The 18,018-nt window shown below is 39.7% G+C and overlaps 1 protein-coding gene across 1 annotated transcript in view; it reads left to right on the top strand.

The window, feature by feature from the left end:
* Positions 1–18,018, top strand: part of PCDH15 (protocadherin related 15) — an 810,754-nt gene that overhangs the window by 538,162 nt on the left and 254,574 nt on the right. The window contains exons 14-15 of the mRNA XM_087701782.1: positions 7,982–8,094; positions 17,479–17,685. Of these exons, the coding sequence (XP_087557908.1) occupies positions 7,982–8,094; positions 17,479–17,685 (320 nt within the window). The remainder of the gene's footprint in view (positions 1–7,981; positions 8,095–17,478; positions 17,686–18,018) is intronic.

The raw sequence follows: 18,018 nt of genomic DNA, 5'->3' as shown, positions 1-18,018 counted from the left end.
CGTCTTCGGACAGCGCTGGCTCTTCAGCTTTGAAATGGAGTTGAGCACCACCCCCTAGAGTCAGAAACGACTAGCACACGTGTGCGAGGGGAACTTTTATCTATCCTGAACCACCAAATGTTATGCCCAATACATTGGGGGCAATATGCTGACTCTGTAAACCGCTTAGAGAGGGCTGAAAGCCCTATGAAGCGGTATATAACTGCTATTGCTATTGATATTGCTATGCCCCCAATATTCAGGAAATATGAAATATGATGCCAAGAACTATCCACAACCCCTTTGCTGCCCTGTACTCGGATCCAGCACCCAAGTCTAATATTTACAGAAATCTGTTTCGGTCACTTTGATGATGTGTTGCTAATTTTAAGCTTCCCAAGGTGTAGCATCAACAGATAGAAGCCCCAGCTACTGATTTTCATAGGGCTATTTTATCAGCTGAAGTGCTACTTCTTCTTAGCAGATTTCAGTTAAATCAGTTTCTAACATAGTTTTCTAAAATAGGTTTCTCTGACCTCCACCCCAAATTTGATAGAAGAACACAGCCTCTCTTTTACCCATTGAACAATTCATATAATTATATGCCTAAGTAATTCAGATGCAATTTGGCAAATTGTATTACTTTTCCTGAACATCCATTTGACCTGTGAAATGTGTTTCTTTTTTCTGTTTAAACACCTTCAGAATCTACGTCCGTTTTCTTCCACTAGTTTAATTCCTCTTGCTGCTCAGCTGTCATTGATTGCTACAAAAATTGTCATGTTTTGGTAAGAGTAACAGATAGTAAAGTAGAGAAGACTAGATTATATTACAGCTGGATTTATAGAGCAGGGAGGTTTCAGACTTCTCAGCCCATTTGATGAACTAATTATAAGTTGGTTTACTATGGGAAACATCTGTGTTCACATTTCATTTAACATATGGTTAGTTCAGCAGTCACACAACCCTCCATTGAGAGCAACGTGCGGAAGAAAATAAATCTGTTAAGATGTAGCCATTGTGACAAGTACCAGGGCTCCAAATGGCAGCCATATTCAATCATCAAAGCTACGTAGAATTGCTATACAGAAGTGCTACCCAGGGGTTGTAGCTTAAAGTGAAATAGTGAAAGTTTTTAAAAAGTTTGTTTCAATGTTTAGTAAAAACTGTGAAACAGAGAGTGAGGGTCAAAAAAAACCCATAGAAAATATCAAACATTACAATAAAGAGAGAAGATAGATAGATAGATAGATAGATAGATAGATAGATAGATAGATAGATAGATGATAGATAGACAGACAGACAGACAGACAGACAGACAGACAGACAGATGATAGGTAGGTAGGTAGGTAGGTAGGTAGGTAGGTAGGTAGATAGATAGATAGATAGATAGATAGATAGATAGATAGATAGATAGATAGATATAAATATAGTTATGTGTTATATTTGTGCTGATAAATAAATAAATAAAGGGAGACTAGTATAGATCTATTTCAAGCTATTTAGCTCTCATCAGCTAGCCATACCCTTACTGGGATTCGAAACTGTGCTATATTACATCTTAGGCAAACGTCTTAGCCATTAAGCCACAAGTTCTCCTCCTTATCAGCTGAAGCCAGGGAAGAAGGTATATATTTAGTGTCACAACCCCTGGTAAGCCCCAATTATGGGAGGAAGCTAACAGCTTCCATTATCTGTCAATCGGCTCGTCACAAGAGTCCATCACGACAGAAACCCAATATTTTTACTGTTGCCTTTGTTACACATTTTGTGTTATATTTGTGCTGATAAATAAATAAAGGGAGACTAGTATAGATCTATTTCAAGCTATTTAGCTCTCATCAGCTAGCCATACCCTTACTGGGATTAGAACCTGTGCTATATTATATCTTAGACAAACGTCTTAGCCATTAAGCTTAGCCAATATAGTTATATCTATATTTATATCTATCTATCTATCTATCTATCTATCTATCTATCTATCTATCTATCTATCTATCTATCATCTATCTATCTATCTATCTATCTATCTATCTATCTATCTATAAATATAGTTATAGATATATGTAAAGGTTCCCCTCACACATATGTGCTAGTCGTTCCCGACTCTAGGAGGTGGTGTTCCTCTCCATTTCAAAGCCAAAGAGCCAGCACTGTCTGAAGGCATCTCCGTTTAGGCATGGCCGGCATGACTAAACTCCAAAGGCACACTGTTACCTTTCCACCAAAGGTGGTTCCTATTTTTCTACTAGCATTTTTACGTGCTTTCAAACTACTAGGTTGGCAGAAGCTGGGACAAGTAACAGGAGCTCACTCTATTACTCAGCACTAGGGATTCGAACCACCAAACTGCCAACCTTCCTGATCGACAAGCTCAGCATCTTAGCCCCTGATCCATCCATATATATATATATAAATAACTCAAGATTAAAAATATGCTTAATATTCCTTCCTTCTATTTTCCGCACAATAACAACCCTGTGAATTGGATCAGGCTGAAAGACAGGGACTGGCCCAAAGTCACACAATTAGCTTTCATGCCTAAAATGGGACTTTAATTCAGGGATCCCCAACCTCCGGTCCATGGACCAGCACAGGGCCACAACATGCCCCTTCTGCAGGATGCAGGTAGCACCGAAACCAAACCCCTTCAGTCTACAGAAAAATCTCTCTCCACGGAACCAGTCCCTTATGCAACCATGAAGGCTAGGAACCACTGCTTTAATTCACCATCTCCTGGTGTGTCAACGGATGTTTTCACCACTATCATAATTAACTTGAAAGATTAAAATGAACATATGAACTGTAATTAATAGAAACTAAACAGGGACCCAGTCTTAGTTCCCTGATCGTGCAACCTATAACTCCAGTGATAAGACTCTGTAATGCTCTACATAAAAAGTTTAATCTTTCTCTTTTTGTGTGTATCCAGTATCAATTGCTAGGTTCTGATACTTCATAGGACTATTTTGATACGTTCTGAACTTGCTCATCCTTTCTCAGTCTCAAGAGCTTTGAGGTCTGGACCCAACCCGCCATTAACAACTCCACTTGCGTGGTTGATAACTGGGTTTAACTCTGGCATGCAAATGAGTTCTAAAAAGCAAGAAGCAAATGCAGTCAGGATGTAGCATCTGCCTCCCAGCATAGTTATGTAGGTGGGCCACGCCCACCACCAGCGCAGGCCTTACCCAGAAGGCAGCTGTGCTTCGGAACAGCCATTTGGGCCCAGATGCTCCGTGAAGCCTCACAGCTTGATCGTCGGCCCGATGCCTTCGCCTCCTTGCCCAGCTGATCATCAGATATCTTAGTTGCCTTGCGCTGCCCCAGCTACCCGCTATGCAGTTGATCTGCGGCTTCAACGGTGGTTCCTCGGCACGCTGTTGCAACTGCCAGCTTCACAACCCTCCCGCAACACCAAGAGCTTCCCTCCCCCCCCCCCCGGCAAGGCAAACCCTGAGGGGGAAACTGGCATTTGACACTTAGCTTGTGTCATTTTTTTACAGAATTATTTTGGAAATGTTTCAAATAATACTATTTGCTGATTATTTTTCCTTCAAATTTCTATACATAGCTCTTTCTTTCAAAATCCTTATTTATCTCTTCTGGAGGTCGGGAGATTAGAATTTCCTTTTTGTCCATCAGCCAAACCCTAGATATATTTCTTGGGAAGGCAGGTTTTTGGAGGAGTGCTATTTATTACTGTGGCTCTAAGTCTATGTAAAATGAAAGGAAATCCATTCCTACATTGGTGCTTTCTTTCCCCTGATTTCCAAGATAACTTTTCTCTCTGTGACTCCAGGAAATAACCCCAATAAGTCTAGGATGTGTCTCTGTAATCTTCTTTCAATATTCCACGTGCATGCATAGGGTTTCTTTTTTTGCAAGTTTAATTATCAGTTTGATATGGGCATCATGATTTATGTGGGCTTTCTTGCGCCCACCTTCATGGGGCGTAGAAGGCCTTCAAAATTGTTAGTGAATGGCTAGTAAATCTTGTAATCAATTAATGAAAAGATGTGTTATTTATTAATTAAAAACAAGCACGGGGTTATAATTTCCCACACTATCCCATGAACTATGCATAATGTCAAATAGTTGTTTGTCAATGTTATTGCAACCCTCTCCGCTTATCGTTTTTCAATCCGGGAAGAGAAAACGGCGTCTTGCAATAATTACCATTCTGAATTTAGGATCCCAGTTTCCAAATGCAACCATGAAAATAGCTTTACAAGAAAGAAGCATTTATCTGCTTTGTGCATGAATGCTCTCTACGCACATATTGTCAGCACAGCAAGACATATAATTGTTAACACTAGTAAGTGCTATTTTGTTGTGAGAAATAGGCTGTGCAATTGAAAAGCAGCGCTGGTAAGAAAATCAAAACGTGTTTCCCAAAGGAACATTGCAAGTAGTTATATATTTTTATTTTTCAAAATTACGCACACAGACCAATAAAACCTTTTATGTTGTTCTGCCAACTTCCAGATATAGAAAATGTTATTGCCATCCTTGGTTATGGAGAATTGACAGGGAAAGAATTCCAGGGAAAAAAAATTTTTTTTAATAAATATTTTTATTAGTAAAAGAAAAATACAACAACCAATAACTGATAAAAAACAATACAACATTCACTGTTTCGCTTTACATTTGACTGCGTTTCAAGACGTTCCCATAATATCAAAATCCTTATAGACATCAGAGGTTAGATATCTTCTCCCCTCCCTCCCTCTTTCCTTCCCTTGTTTCTTCTTTCCCACTCCCCTTCCTTCCCTCCCTCCTTCTCTCCTTCCCTCCTTCCTTCCCTCCTTTCTTTTCCTATCCTACCTTTCCTTCCCTCTCTCTTTCCTCTCTTCTTCCCCCCCTCCTTCTCTCATATCTTCCCTCCCTCCTTTCCTCCTTCCCTCCTTCCTTTCTCTTCTCTTAAGTTCCCTCCTTTCTTCCCTCCTTCCCTCCTTCCTATCTACTCTCCTTCTCTCCTTCCTTCCCTCCATCTTGCCCTCCTTGCTTCCCTGCCTTCTTTCCTCTCTCCTTCCTATCCCACTTTCTTCTCTTTCTTCTCACCTTTCCACCTCTCCCTTCCCTTCTCTCCTTTCTCTTCCTCCTTTTTTAACCTTCCCCCCCTTCTTCTACCCTTCCCTTTTTCCTATTCCTCTCCTTTCCAGGAAAAAATGTATAAATGTCACATCAGATGTTTAGCAATCTCCCAACAGTCAGAAATTATCCATTCTTGATCTTAGTAGATTTCCTTGCAGGGCATCTTATGAGATTAAAGCAATACAATATAAATTTATAAATAAAATATGAATTTATATAACCATATTAAAAGTAGCTAGCAGATGAATTAATTAGTGGAGTGGAATGAGTAATTATTTGATCATAAACTCGATCGTAAAACATGTATCATGATGTATCACAACGTTTTTTTCCCTTTGTGGAGCCAGAGTGGGCGTGGCCTATGCATGATGTATCCGGTCCATGGGCCGCCAGTTTGACACCCCTACTCTAGAGGGACACAATGCAAAATAATAATAATAGTTATTATTATTCAATTAGCTTTCTCTAAATCTGCTTTATATAGCTCAGTACAGAAACTAATGATCAGATATTTTGACATATATAGCCATTCTATATTTATTCAAGGTACATTATTATTGTCCAACATACATATTTTATTCTTTAAAAAAAAACCAGCAGAATTAATCTGATTGCTTTGTAAACAAATAATATGAACATCATTTAAGTGAAGTTATGGTTTTGCAGATTTTTTTTTTGTAAAAAAATTTATTTTTACAACATAGAATCATATGTATACTATCACATAACCAACCTCATTTTGTATTATTGTGTTTACATCAATTCATCTTACCATCAGCTCCCAAAACACAATTGTTTAGCTCTTCTGCTCTCCATACACCATATTTATCCTTATCCATCACTTTCTTCTCCCTCTCTCTCCTCCCCCTCCCTACGTCCTTTCTTCCCTCTGTCATCTTTCCCTATTCTACTTCCCCTTCTTCTCTCCTTCTCTTCTCCCCCCTCTCCACTTCTCGTTTCTCTCCTCCTCTTCCCCCCTCCTTGCCCTCTCTCCTATTCCTTTCTCCTTTCCCTGCCTCCCCTCTTTTCTTCCCACTTCCCACCGAGGTGGCACAGTGGTTAGGGTGCAGTACTGCAGGCCACTTCAGCTGACTGTTATCTGCAGTTCAGCGGTTCTAATCTCACCAGCTCAAGGTTGACTCAGCCTTCCATCCTTCCGAGGTGGGTGAAATGAGGACCCAGACTGTGGGGGCGATATGCTGACTCTGTAAACTGCTTAGAGAGGGCTGAAAGCCCTAGGAAGCGGTATATAAGTCTAACTGCTATTGCTATTGCTATTTACTTGCTTCTGAGCAATCTCCGTTTTATGTTGATGGCATTTATAGTTCCTTTGCAATATACATATTTCATTTTAACATCCTTTCTTGAAAAAAAAATAAAACAAAAAAGTATACATATATAGTCACTGTACTTTTAAGCCCCTCCCCCCAGCCTAATTTTGGTCGAGATGTAGACCCGGTTGCAATTCCTAGCTATTCTCATCACTTTTATATAATTATATATCCTTACGCGCCCCCAACTTGTGATTTTATCTTAAAATCATAATAATTTCCCATTGTAGATATATTCCATGTTCCCTCTCTATTTTTCTACAACTTGGATCAAATTATCCTTAAATTGTCTATAAATGACACAGCACGCTGTTCAATGTTTATTACGATTCCCTTGATCTATTATGTAAAGGAGAACAAGCAGTAAACATCTTGCTTTATTCATCATCTTAAAATTTAGCCAATGTTTAGTTATCCTACTGTTGTCATTTTCAGTCAATTCATAACTCAGTTTAATTATCATATGTAAAAGTTAAACAGAAACCTCTGCTTTACAACGTCCCCATATCAGTTTCATATTTATCCATATTCAATGTTTTTTGGTCTCTTTAGTTATCTTTCCATTATTATGTTCAACCAGTTAGCAACTCCATTTTATTTTCATATTTTAAAAATAAAACCCTTATCTTACTTTATATTTTCACCTATCTAGGTATCTGATTTTTTTCCTAGTAAGTCTTTTGTCCCATTTCTCTGTTCCTGTCTTCCCCCTTTTCTTTTCTTTTAACATCTCCACTCCCAACAGTTTTCCCCAAACCACCCTCACTCAAGTATTTTATACTTCACTTTATTGGGGTGTAGCCTCCTACTTCAATTTTCTTTATACCACTAACAACCTCCCAAAGACCGATAATATCACACAGATTGGGCCTCCTCTGGGTACCATCGGCCGGTCAATGTCGGCTGGCGACCCCCCGGGGGAGGGCCTTCTCTGTTGCTGCCCCAGCCCTATGGAATGATCTCCCCGTTGAGATCCGGACCCTCACTACTCTTCCGGCCTTCCGTAAAGCCACTAAGACCTGGCTGTTCCGGCAGGCCTGGGGCTGTAGATTTGCATCCAGCCCCACTTTAAGTAGTATGTATGTTGTGGAATTTTAAACAATTGTATTTCTATTTTAATTTTTATATATTCCCTTGTTTGTCTGTAAACCGCCCAGAGTCCCTAGGGAGTGGGCGGCATACAAATGTCAATAAACTTCCAAACTTCCAAACCTTCAAGAGCACTTTTATCTGCCCCCCCATGTTTGTTCAGCTATCTCCTCTCTTTACCATTTTCCCTATACCAATACCAAAACTGATGGGGTTTATTGTCTGCTTTTTATTTCCCTCTGTTTCTCCCCCCCTTCATTCTCTTGCCCCACTTTCTTCTTCTTTGAATCCTTCTTCTTTGAATTCTTCCTTAGATCTCTGCTTCACTTGGTTCAGAACTCTATTTAAGCTTAATTTTATTGATTTATGTATATTTTTTATAATTTCACGTAGTTCTTCTAATTCCCAGTTTTCCATGATGTCCAGTTTCAAAGTTATAGTTATACAATCCTTGTTTCAGATTTTTGTGTGTTTTTTTTTCCTAGGGACTCCTGAGGATTATTCCCAGTATTTCAGTATGAATGGTACCACTGCTAAACTCCGCCTTCTAAAGCCGATAAACAGGGATTTTCATCAGAAATTTGATTTGGTTATTAAGGTAAATTCACTGATTTCTCATTTCTATATAGATATTGGGATCTTATGGAAAAGTATAAGCTTACAATGAAATATTTTCAAAGAAGTGTGGTCCCTCAAATATATTGACTTATAATTCATCAGTTTAATGTCAAAATGGAGGTAATCAACCCACATCATTATTACAACTATTTTGATTAAAATGCTCAATGAGAGAAGAGTTATCTATTTCATACTTCAGACGAAGATTCTACAAACTCAGTTCCAGATTGTTAACATGCAGTGAATATTATGGTTAATAGTTCTACACATTATATTCAGTCGGGATGAAATCTACTGACTTTTGCTCCCAGGTTCAGAATTTTAACCTAAGCCATATTTTTTTAAGCTGTGTTTCAACTGCATCTTGTGAAATGTAGTGACATTTAAAATATCTTACGTGCCACCTTGAGGCTTCCTGATTTAATTTTAATTTAATATTTCACTTTCAAGGCCTCCTGATTCCGCAACTATCTTGGGCAGCTTACAATGATGTAAAATAACACATAGGTTTTTGAACTATTTGAATGAAGAGAATGATATAAGTTGGCCAAATTCTGCAGTGTAATATATAAGATGGAGAGCAATTTGAGTGACAAATTTGTTTTCCTATCTGCTGATCAATGTCAACGTTATTTATCCAAGTGTTTGTTATGGTCTGGTTGTTCACTACAATAAAGATTCTAGTCTAGTCTTGTCTAGTCCAATCCAGTCCAGTCCAAAGATAAAGTTTTTATCTTCAAAGTGTTATTTAATCTTTTGTTAGTATCAGTGGTGGGTTTCAAAAATTGTTTGAACCTACTCTGTGGGTGTGGCCTCCTTTGTGGGAGTGGCTTGCCACTCATGTGACCTGATGGGAGTGGCTTGCCGCCCATGTGACCGGATATGAAGATGCCGACGACACTTGTCAGAACCACTTTAAATTACCTCACGCACAGCACTGGCCTGCATAAGAATATGATGTAAACTTGTTTTTTAAAAGGCATCTTTGGTTTGCGTTAAAACAACTTCAACACACGGAATGTTCTGATTGCACCACAAATGCAATAGTCATCCTTACCTTTCACAGAGGCATTGAGTTTTATAAATAGGAGCATAATAGTGTAGAATAATCATATCCAAGGACCAGTGGTGGGTTTCAAAAAATGTTGGAACCTCTTCTGTAGGTGTGGCCTGCTTTCCGGGTCCACTGGTGGAACCTCTTCTAACCGCTTCGGTAGATTTGATGAACTGGTTCTACCGTATAGGTGCGAACTGGTAGGAACACACCTCTGGTTAGTATGCCTGCCTGCAAATGTCTGGTAATAAAATACCAGTATTTGATGTCAATTATTCAGGTTTTTAAAATTATTCTACATTTTAAATTTTTCATTGCATATAGTTCTTTGGATGTTCAAAATACAAAATTGGAATTAACACAAATGGTTTTTACATAGTTACATGTTCAAATTCAATGGGGCAAAGGCCTATTCATTTATGCTGAGACAATTGGTGCTGTTATAAGCAGTAATATAGCCATATACATTTTTTTTAAAAAAAAAATGCATTATAGTTCTCTGTGGTCATATTCTAGTGGCTTTATAACTGGCTATATTATTAATAGATTTTTTTTACCAGCATTATTAGATTCAAATTACTGTGATTAGTGTGCAGCTGGGTGGATAATAAGCAAGGGTATCAATCTGTAAGGCTAATAATTGCCACATGCTTTAGGCACATCAATGCTTCATTTAGCAGAAGAGTGTTAAAAGATACTAGAAAGATATGGCATATCATCCTGTACAGATATAGATGTTTTACAATATGAATCTCAGCAGAATAATGTACCGTAGTTTAGACTTCAAAATTTACTTTATTATTATTTTTTCAAAATTCAGCTAAGGCCAACCTTTAAGGTGTATTTTTTTTTAAAGAATAGTTGGGTTCACACTTCATCAGAGCCAAAATCAGAACCAACAAGCAACGTTATGGCTTAGCACGTATGAATCTAGCACAGGTTATCAACACTTTCCCATTATTATCCTTCGTGCAGTTATCATTAGAAAGCCTCTCCTCTCCCATTTGTAATGTGTTTGCTCTTTATCTTTTCACCCAAGAGAGTTTAAGACATAGCAATAGCAGTTAGACTTATATACCGCTTCATAGGGCTTTCAGCCCTCTCTAAGCGGTTTACAGAGTCAGCATATCGCCCCCACAGTCTGGGTCCTCATTTCACCCACCTCGGAAGGATGGAAGGCTGAGTCAACCTTGAGCCGGTGGGATTAGAACCGCCGAACTGCAGATAACAGTCAGCTGAAGTGGCCTGCAGTACTGCACCCTAACCACTGCACCACCTCGGCTCTTGCTGTCAAAATATCTAAAATGTCACTTTTTTGCACATTCAGTTCAGAGACGCTAACAAGAATAAGAAAGCAGATTTACTAAGCAGGAACTGCGTCACATTCCCTTGGGGATAATGCAGGATTAGACTGCTTTCCTTTCAGAGTCACTAATCAAGTATTTTTCACCTTCTCTATGTCTCCGGGAAAAAAAATCAAGGTAAGGTTCTCAGGAAATCCTTAAGGCCAGAGAAAGATAAAGTATGTTTATTTAGACCAGTGTTTCTCAACCTTGGCGACTTTAAGTCCTGTGGACTTCAACTCCCAGAATCCCCCAGCAAGGGGATTCTGGGAGTTGAAGTCCACAGGACTTAAAGTCGCCAAGGTTGAGAAACACTGATTTAGACTGTCCCTCGACTAGCTACCTCAGCACTAGCCTGGAAGAAGCAGAGGCTTTATGACATTTGACGCATTAATAACTATTCTGAACATTTGTAACCCAGGGGTGGGTTATAAAAATTTTAACAAGGGGTTCTCTGCCTGTTTGCTGGGTGTGCGTGACTATGGTGGGCATGGCCTAGTCAACCTCCTGCAGCATGGCGGGGGGGTTCCCTCCTTGGGCTCTGGAGGCTTTCCTTGAGCCTCCAGGAGGGCGAAAATGGCCTCCCCAGGCTACAGAGGCCACCTGGAGGCTGGAAATGGGCCCAAACTTCCAGTAGGCCTGTTTTTCTGCCTCCCCAAGCCTCCACATGCGCCCTGCACTTACCTGCATCCAAAACGGGCCACCTGGGGACTCCCGGGAGAGGAGGGGCAGGCCAGCCAGAAGTGGGATTTGGGGGTTCTCTGAACTGCACAGAATCTGAGCTAGAGGTTCTCCCTAACCCCTGTGAACCCCAAGCAGCCCACTCCTCTTTGCTTTTATTGAAGTCAAAATAGACAATCTGAACTCTCTTGAGTTCATTTCAGCTTCTGGTGATGGATGAACACTAGATTGGACTAGATGGACCAACTGTCTAGTTTTTAATGTCAATATTATGTCAATAATCTGAAGTAATTTGCCATTATCTTGTTCCAGGACTCTTTTTCCCCCAGCGTCTCCATTTCACCTGCCATCTTGGAATTTCTTTTGATCTCTCAAGCATGAGCCAGGTTTACCACACAGGATTAACTAGGAATTGCTAGTTAATTACTAGGTTTGTTATATATTTAGCAATAGCAATAGTAGTTAGACTTATATACCGCTTCATAGGGCTTTCAGCCCTCTCTAAGCGGCTTACAGAGTCAGCATATCGCCCCCACAGTCTGGGTCCTCATTTTACCCACCTCGGAAGGATGGAAGGCTGAGTCAACCTTGAGCCGGTGAGATTAGAACCGCCGAACTGCAGCAGTGGCCTGAAGTACTGCACCCTAACCACTGCGCCACCTCGGCTCTTCAGCCAGCCTTAGTTGCATTAGCTCAACCAGCCTGCAACATTAATTTACAGTGAAGGAAACTAACAAATATATTACTGAACTCCTTGATTTTTCTCTGTGAACAATTTTTTACCCAATTATGTAACTTAGCATTAGTGATTATACAGTTCCCTGTTTCTAAACAGTAGCTTTCCCAGCCAGTGTTGGTGGGGGGTGAGATTGTTCCTTGATTAGGGTACTGCTTTCTGCTTTAATGTTTTTCTGGTGTAAACCCTGCTTATCTTGGTGTTCGCTGCTGGAGAGACTGCTGTTCTTTTTGTTTCTTTCATAGTGTCCCTGTCTCTTTTGAATACAGTTTATCTCTATGTGTATATTGGTCAGTGATTTGTCTGAATGCCAGATTTCCTGGAATTTCATAGCATTCTTGGATTTAAAGTTGTCTAGAATGTTCACAGTATTCAACATATCCAGCCACCCATTATTCACAAAAGAACAGAATAGTCTCTCAAAACACTAATCTGTCAGAATTCCTTGCAACATTAGAATCATCATTGTCTCACTGCTATTCTGTATAGCAATAGCAATAGCAGTTAGACTTATATATCGCTTCATAGGGCTTTCAGCCCTCTCTAAGCGGTTTACAGAGTCAGCATATCGACTTACTTGAGAGACCGCCTTCTGCCGATTACCTCCCACAGACCCATTCGATCCCACAGATTAGGCCTCCTCCGTATTCCATCTGCCAGCCAATGTCGGCTGGCGACTACTCAGAGGAGGGCCTTCTCTGTGGCTGCCCCAGCCCTTTGGAACGAGCTCCCCGTGGAGATTTGGACCCTATCCACCCTTCAGGCCTTCCGGACAGCCGTGAAGACCTGGCTGTCCCAGCAAGCCTGGGGTTGAGTTTCCCCCCCCCCTACTCGAATTTGCTGTGTCTGTTGTGCTTTTGAACTGTTTGTATTGTCTGATTGTCTTTGTCTTACTTTTTGTAATTTCCCCACCCTTGGCTTTGTTCAGCCGCCCTGAGTCCATTCGGGGAATAGGGTGGCCTACAAATTGAATAAAATCCAAAATCCAAATCCCACAGTCTGGGTTCTCATTTCACCCACCTCGGAAGGATGGAAGGCTGAGTCAACCTTGAGCCGGTGAGATTTGAACCGCTGAACTGCAGATAGCAGTCAGCTGAAGTGGCCTGCAGTGCTGCATTTAACCACTGCGCCACTCCTGCAATGGTAGCCAAACTAACCTTGAGCTGCCTAGATACTAGAATCTAGTAGAATCTTTTCATCAGTTTTCCACATGGCTTGACATTTTACTAACCCAAGATTATTATTTTTTTAACCTTTTCTTAATCTAGTAAAAAAAAAAAAAAAACCCACCAAATCAAATAGGGAAGGTGGTAATTTTATTTAGGAAACAAATGTGAACAAGTCCAGTACATAATTGGTCTGGCAGTTCCTTTGCAGAGATGTTTCAAGAGTTTCTACCGGTTCAGTCTTTGGCTGAGTAGGTAGTAACTCCGCCTCCTTTGAACTGGTTCTATCGGTGGTGGCACCATTTTAATTTTCGGTTCTGTGTATGCGCAGAACAATCTTCATTGCAAAAATGTAATTTTTTTCCCCTTTTCTAATGTTGTGCACACGCACAGACCTTGTTAGGTGCAAATGCACATAGGCGCAGAGTGCACGTTGGGAGTGCGTGCAAGTGAAGCGCGTGCGCATACGCCAAAAAATTGCGCTCTGAACTGGGAGTAATACTGGCAGCAACCTACTCCTGGATGCTTCCCCCTGTTCTCTAGCAGTCCCAAAAATTGCCAAGTGACTTTAAACAGCTCCAGAATATTTATATTATTTGTGGAACAGGGTTTTGCTGGCTGCAATTAATGCTTACATTGTAATTCACCCAGAGAATGATGGTTCCACCACAAAACCGCGGACGACAAAAGCGCGGTCGACAAAAGCGCGTATGTGACGTCATCACAGCGTGACGAAAAAGATCGAAAAATGTAAAAATAAAGTGAAAACCTTCCCCTAACCCCCCCAAACCTAACCCTAAACCTAACCCTAAACCTAACCCTTAACCTAACCCTAAACCTAACCCTTAACCTAATGAAAAACCTAACGCTAACCCTTAACCTAACGCTAAACGTAACGCTAACGCTCTAAACCTAACCCTAACCCTTAACCTAACCCTAACCCTAACCCTAACCCTTAACCTAATGCTTACCTTTATGTGAATCGGCTTGCTGTAATTTAATTTTTATTTCAATTTTTCGATCTTTTTCGTCGCGCTGTGATGACGTCACATACGCGATTTCGTCAACCGCGCTTTTGTGGAACGCGGTTTTGACGGGTCACGGAGAATGATGTGCAGTGTTATAGGGTGATTTATAAGCCGAAATGCTATTGCTACCTGTGCTCTATTGAGTAGTTTCAAAATTGAGGAGAAGTTTCCAATTCCAAAGCCCCTCAATAATATACTGTATATTTTATTAATACCTCATTTATAGAACTGAGACGTATGTTACCTTGAAAAAATGCAGGAGGACCAACTATTCATATTCAGAATCTTCTTTGTAAATTCTAATTTTTACACTGATCCCTTCTGAATAGATTTATTCATTCACTTTGAAGCAAAAAGCAGAATAATAGGTCATCTAAAGCTCTGGACTTTTGCTGTAATTGCATCTTTTATATCTGTACTTGTATTATCAAAGGGAATGGTGTTCCTTTTCTGCCAGGAAAAAAAAATTGCTGGCTTAAAAGAACAAAGCCACTGGCTTTTATTGCTTTTTGAAAACTCTTTTCCAGGAAAAAAAATATCAGTTTGTTTACTAAAAGCTGAACACATGCATAATTCCCTTGTTTAGAAATGCTTAGTTTTGTCTGACTTCTGATAAGCTTTATTCCCAAATTGTTTGTTTTTAAAAAAATACACTTGTAATTAATGGAATGAGAACTTTTAAATTACAACAGCTTTAAAAAGTTTAAATATTCGTATTCATCCACACAAATCTATCCAATTGATTGATGAAGTATATGTGCCATCAAATTACACTGCATAACAAATATCAATTACCTGTATTTTTCGGAGTATAAGACGCACCGGAGTATAAAACGCACTAAGGTTTTGAAGAGGCAAATTAAAAAAAAATGTTTTTTGCACTCTGCAAACAGCCCGTGGTTTTTTTTTGTTTTTGTTTTTTTGAGAAAATGGGCCCATTTCGCCCCCCTGCACAAGCCCTGAATAGCTTTAAGGGGGCTTGCAGAATGCTCCTGGGGGGGGATGAGCAAAAAATGGCCTGTTTTTCACAAAAACGGGCCCCTTTTTCATTAAAAAAGGGCATGGATAGCCTTTAGGAAGCTTATAGAGTGCTCCTAGGGGCTGGGGAGGGATAAAATTGAGTAAAAACGTGCTGCTTTTTGCTCATTTCTGCCCTCCCCAGCTCCCAAGAGCTCTCTGAAAGCCTCCATAAAGGTATGCATGGCCATTTTGGTGAAGGGAGCGGGGTTTCGGGAGGCAAAAAATGTTACATTCAGTGTATAAGATGCACCCAGATTTTCAGCCTCTTTTTTGAGGGAAAAAGGTGTGTCTTATACTCTGAAAAATACGGTAGTTTTTGTTCCTGGGTAAAAGGTATGTTTTCCTAATTCCTTAAGCCTACATTAAATAGAAAATAGCTGTTTTCTCTAAGTGCTTAAAAAGATTTTTAAACATCTTTTGAAATTTTGTAACTTGTCAAAAAAATCAGAATTTGTAATGAATATAGTGATTTTTGCATAAGTTTTGGATATAAGCATATAACACTTAAAACAAAAAATGTGTAACCTAATGTGGTTGATTATTGGTGACCACACAGATTTTTTTCCTGAAAGATCTCTTTCCAATGTTGTCCTCACGGCCGCCAAGAGTATTGTTAAGTGCTAAAACAAGATTAGTATGGGCCCCCTCACCTAGACATGGAGGAAAAAATGATTCTTTTTGAGACGTCATTTCATAACCATTCATAAACTGAAATGAAATATAAAATATATTCATAAATGAAATGAAGCTAAACTTGAAAACTTAAATTAATAAGTAATGAAATTAAAATTCAATAAATTACATAAATAATAGCAATAGCAGTTAGACTTATATACTGCTTCATGGGGTTTTCAGCCCTCTCTAAGCGGTTTACAGAGTCAGCATATCGCCCCCACAGTCTGGGTCCTCATTTTACCCACCTCGGAAGGATGGAAGGCTGAGTCAACCTTGAGCCGGTGAGATTTGAACCGCCGAACTGCAGCTTAGCAGTCAGCTGAAGTGGCCTGCAGTACAGTTTAATAAAGGTTATGTCAAACAAGGCTGCAAGGCAGCTTTGCTATACACACAAAGTATGAAGTATATATCCAATGTTGTTTTTCTTTTTAAAAATTTGGTTTTGAAAATGTTTTTTAAAAAAATTCCCCTTCATGGGGCCCCTTTGTAGATTTAGATTGTAGATTTATTTATTTATAGGCCGCCCTTTTCCCTGAGGGGACTCAGGGCGGCTTACAATCAAAAAAGGAAGGGGAGTGTAGGACAATACCAAAAAGAAATGTGCACAAAGTAAATTAGACAGTAAAACTCAACATTCACTCAGCATTCGGGAGGGGGAAAAATAAGATTATCCCCAGGCCTGACAGGCTAGCCAGTTCTTGAGGGCTGTGCGGAAGGCCTGGACGGTGGTGAGGGTACGAATCTCCACGGGGAGATTGTTCCATAGTGTCGGAGCCGCAACAGAGAAGGCTCTCCTCCGAGTAGTCGCCAGTCGGCACTGACTGGCGGATGGAATACGGAGGAGGCCAACTCTATGCGATCTGATGGGACACAGGGAGGTAATTGGCAGAAGGCGGTCTCTCGAATAGCCAGATCCACTACCATGGAGCTCCATGGGCCCCAGAACAATGTACCAGCTACACCTTTCTCTCCTCGGGCCTGGTTGCCCTTCAGGTCTTCCAATGGTGCATGCATAATCACTGTAACTGAAACATCCTCTTCTTTCTGGTTCATTTTTCCCAGTCTTATAGATTTCTAAAGCGAGACAATTCTTTGCGTAATCTGTCCAAAATAGGACATTTTGAGCCTGATCACTCATGCATTAAGTCATAACTCCGAACTGATTCGTCCTATGATCTGTTTTGTTTTATTCGCTATTGATTGTATTCTCTGCAGTTTTTTTCAATGCCGAAGTTCAAAAGAGTTAGTAGACTTTTTATCTTATCTTTTTTAAAAAATTGTCAATTCCTCAGACTACCCCAGAGAAAACCTTCACCTGTGTACCGAATTACCTACCTATTTCCTAATGAACCATGTAGTTTTGTGATACATCCGTAGTGTAGTTTTAATAAGACTGTCCTGGGTGTAATGTTTATTTTTATGAGTTAATGAGAGACTTTCAAAAGTCTATATAATTTGTGACTTGATTTTGGTTTCTCATCACATCAACATGTGATGAATGACCGGCATCTAGCTTTGCTACATAATCCAGCTGCAGTTAGAAAGAAACACCAACAAGTCAGTAAAATATATCTCTGCTGTAAAATACAAAATTAAAACCAATTAATGTTTAAAAAAATGACAGCAGGAATTTATAGCATATTAACCTTTTGCTTTTGCAGGCTGAACAAGACAATGGCCATCCTCTCCCAGCCTTTGCTAACCTGCATATTGAAGTTTTAGATGAAAACAATCAGAAACCTTTCTTCACCAAATCCACATATGAAGGCTTTATTTCAGAGTCTTCCCCTGTCGGTACAACTATTTCTGATAACCAGAATTTGACGTCTCCACTGCAGATCGTAGCTTTAGATAATGATGTTGAAGAGGTTTGTATTTGATGATACCAATTTGTGCTTTTGGGGATATGCAACAGATATTACAAATGTTAGATTCTATTTGGTCTCTATGCTGCATGTAACATGAAGAAAAAGTAACATCTGAATATTTCACAAGTTTGAGAACCAGTTATTAACTATTTATCCTTCTATTAAATGTTTCATGTTAATCATTTGTGTCTAGGATGTTTTCCAAACACAATACATTGTATTCCAAACATTTTAAATTTTCCCTAGAGGTTTCAGCAATTAAAGTAGCTTTCGCTTACTGTGGAATCAAAATAATATGGATTATGGGCCCCAATTAGTTATAATTTGGCCTCA

This window comes from Thamnophis sirtalis, unplaced genomic scaffold (assembly GCF_051295495.1).
Source record: "Thamnophis sirtalis isolate CommonGarterSnake01/CBP01778 unplaced genomic scaffold, rThaSir2_p1.2 scaffold_15, whole genome shotgun sequence".
NCBI lineage: Eukaryota > Metazoa > Chordata > Lepidosauria > Squamata > Natricidae > Thamnophis > Thamnophis sirtalis.
The sequence above is the reverse complement of the archived record's forward strand: the minus strand, read 5'-3'. Positions and strand labels throughout refer to the sequence as shown.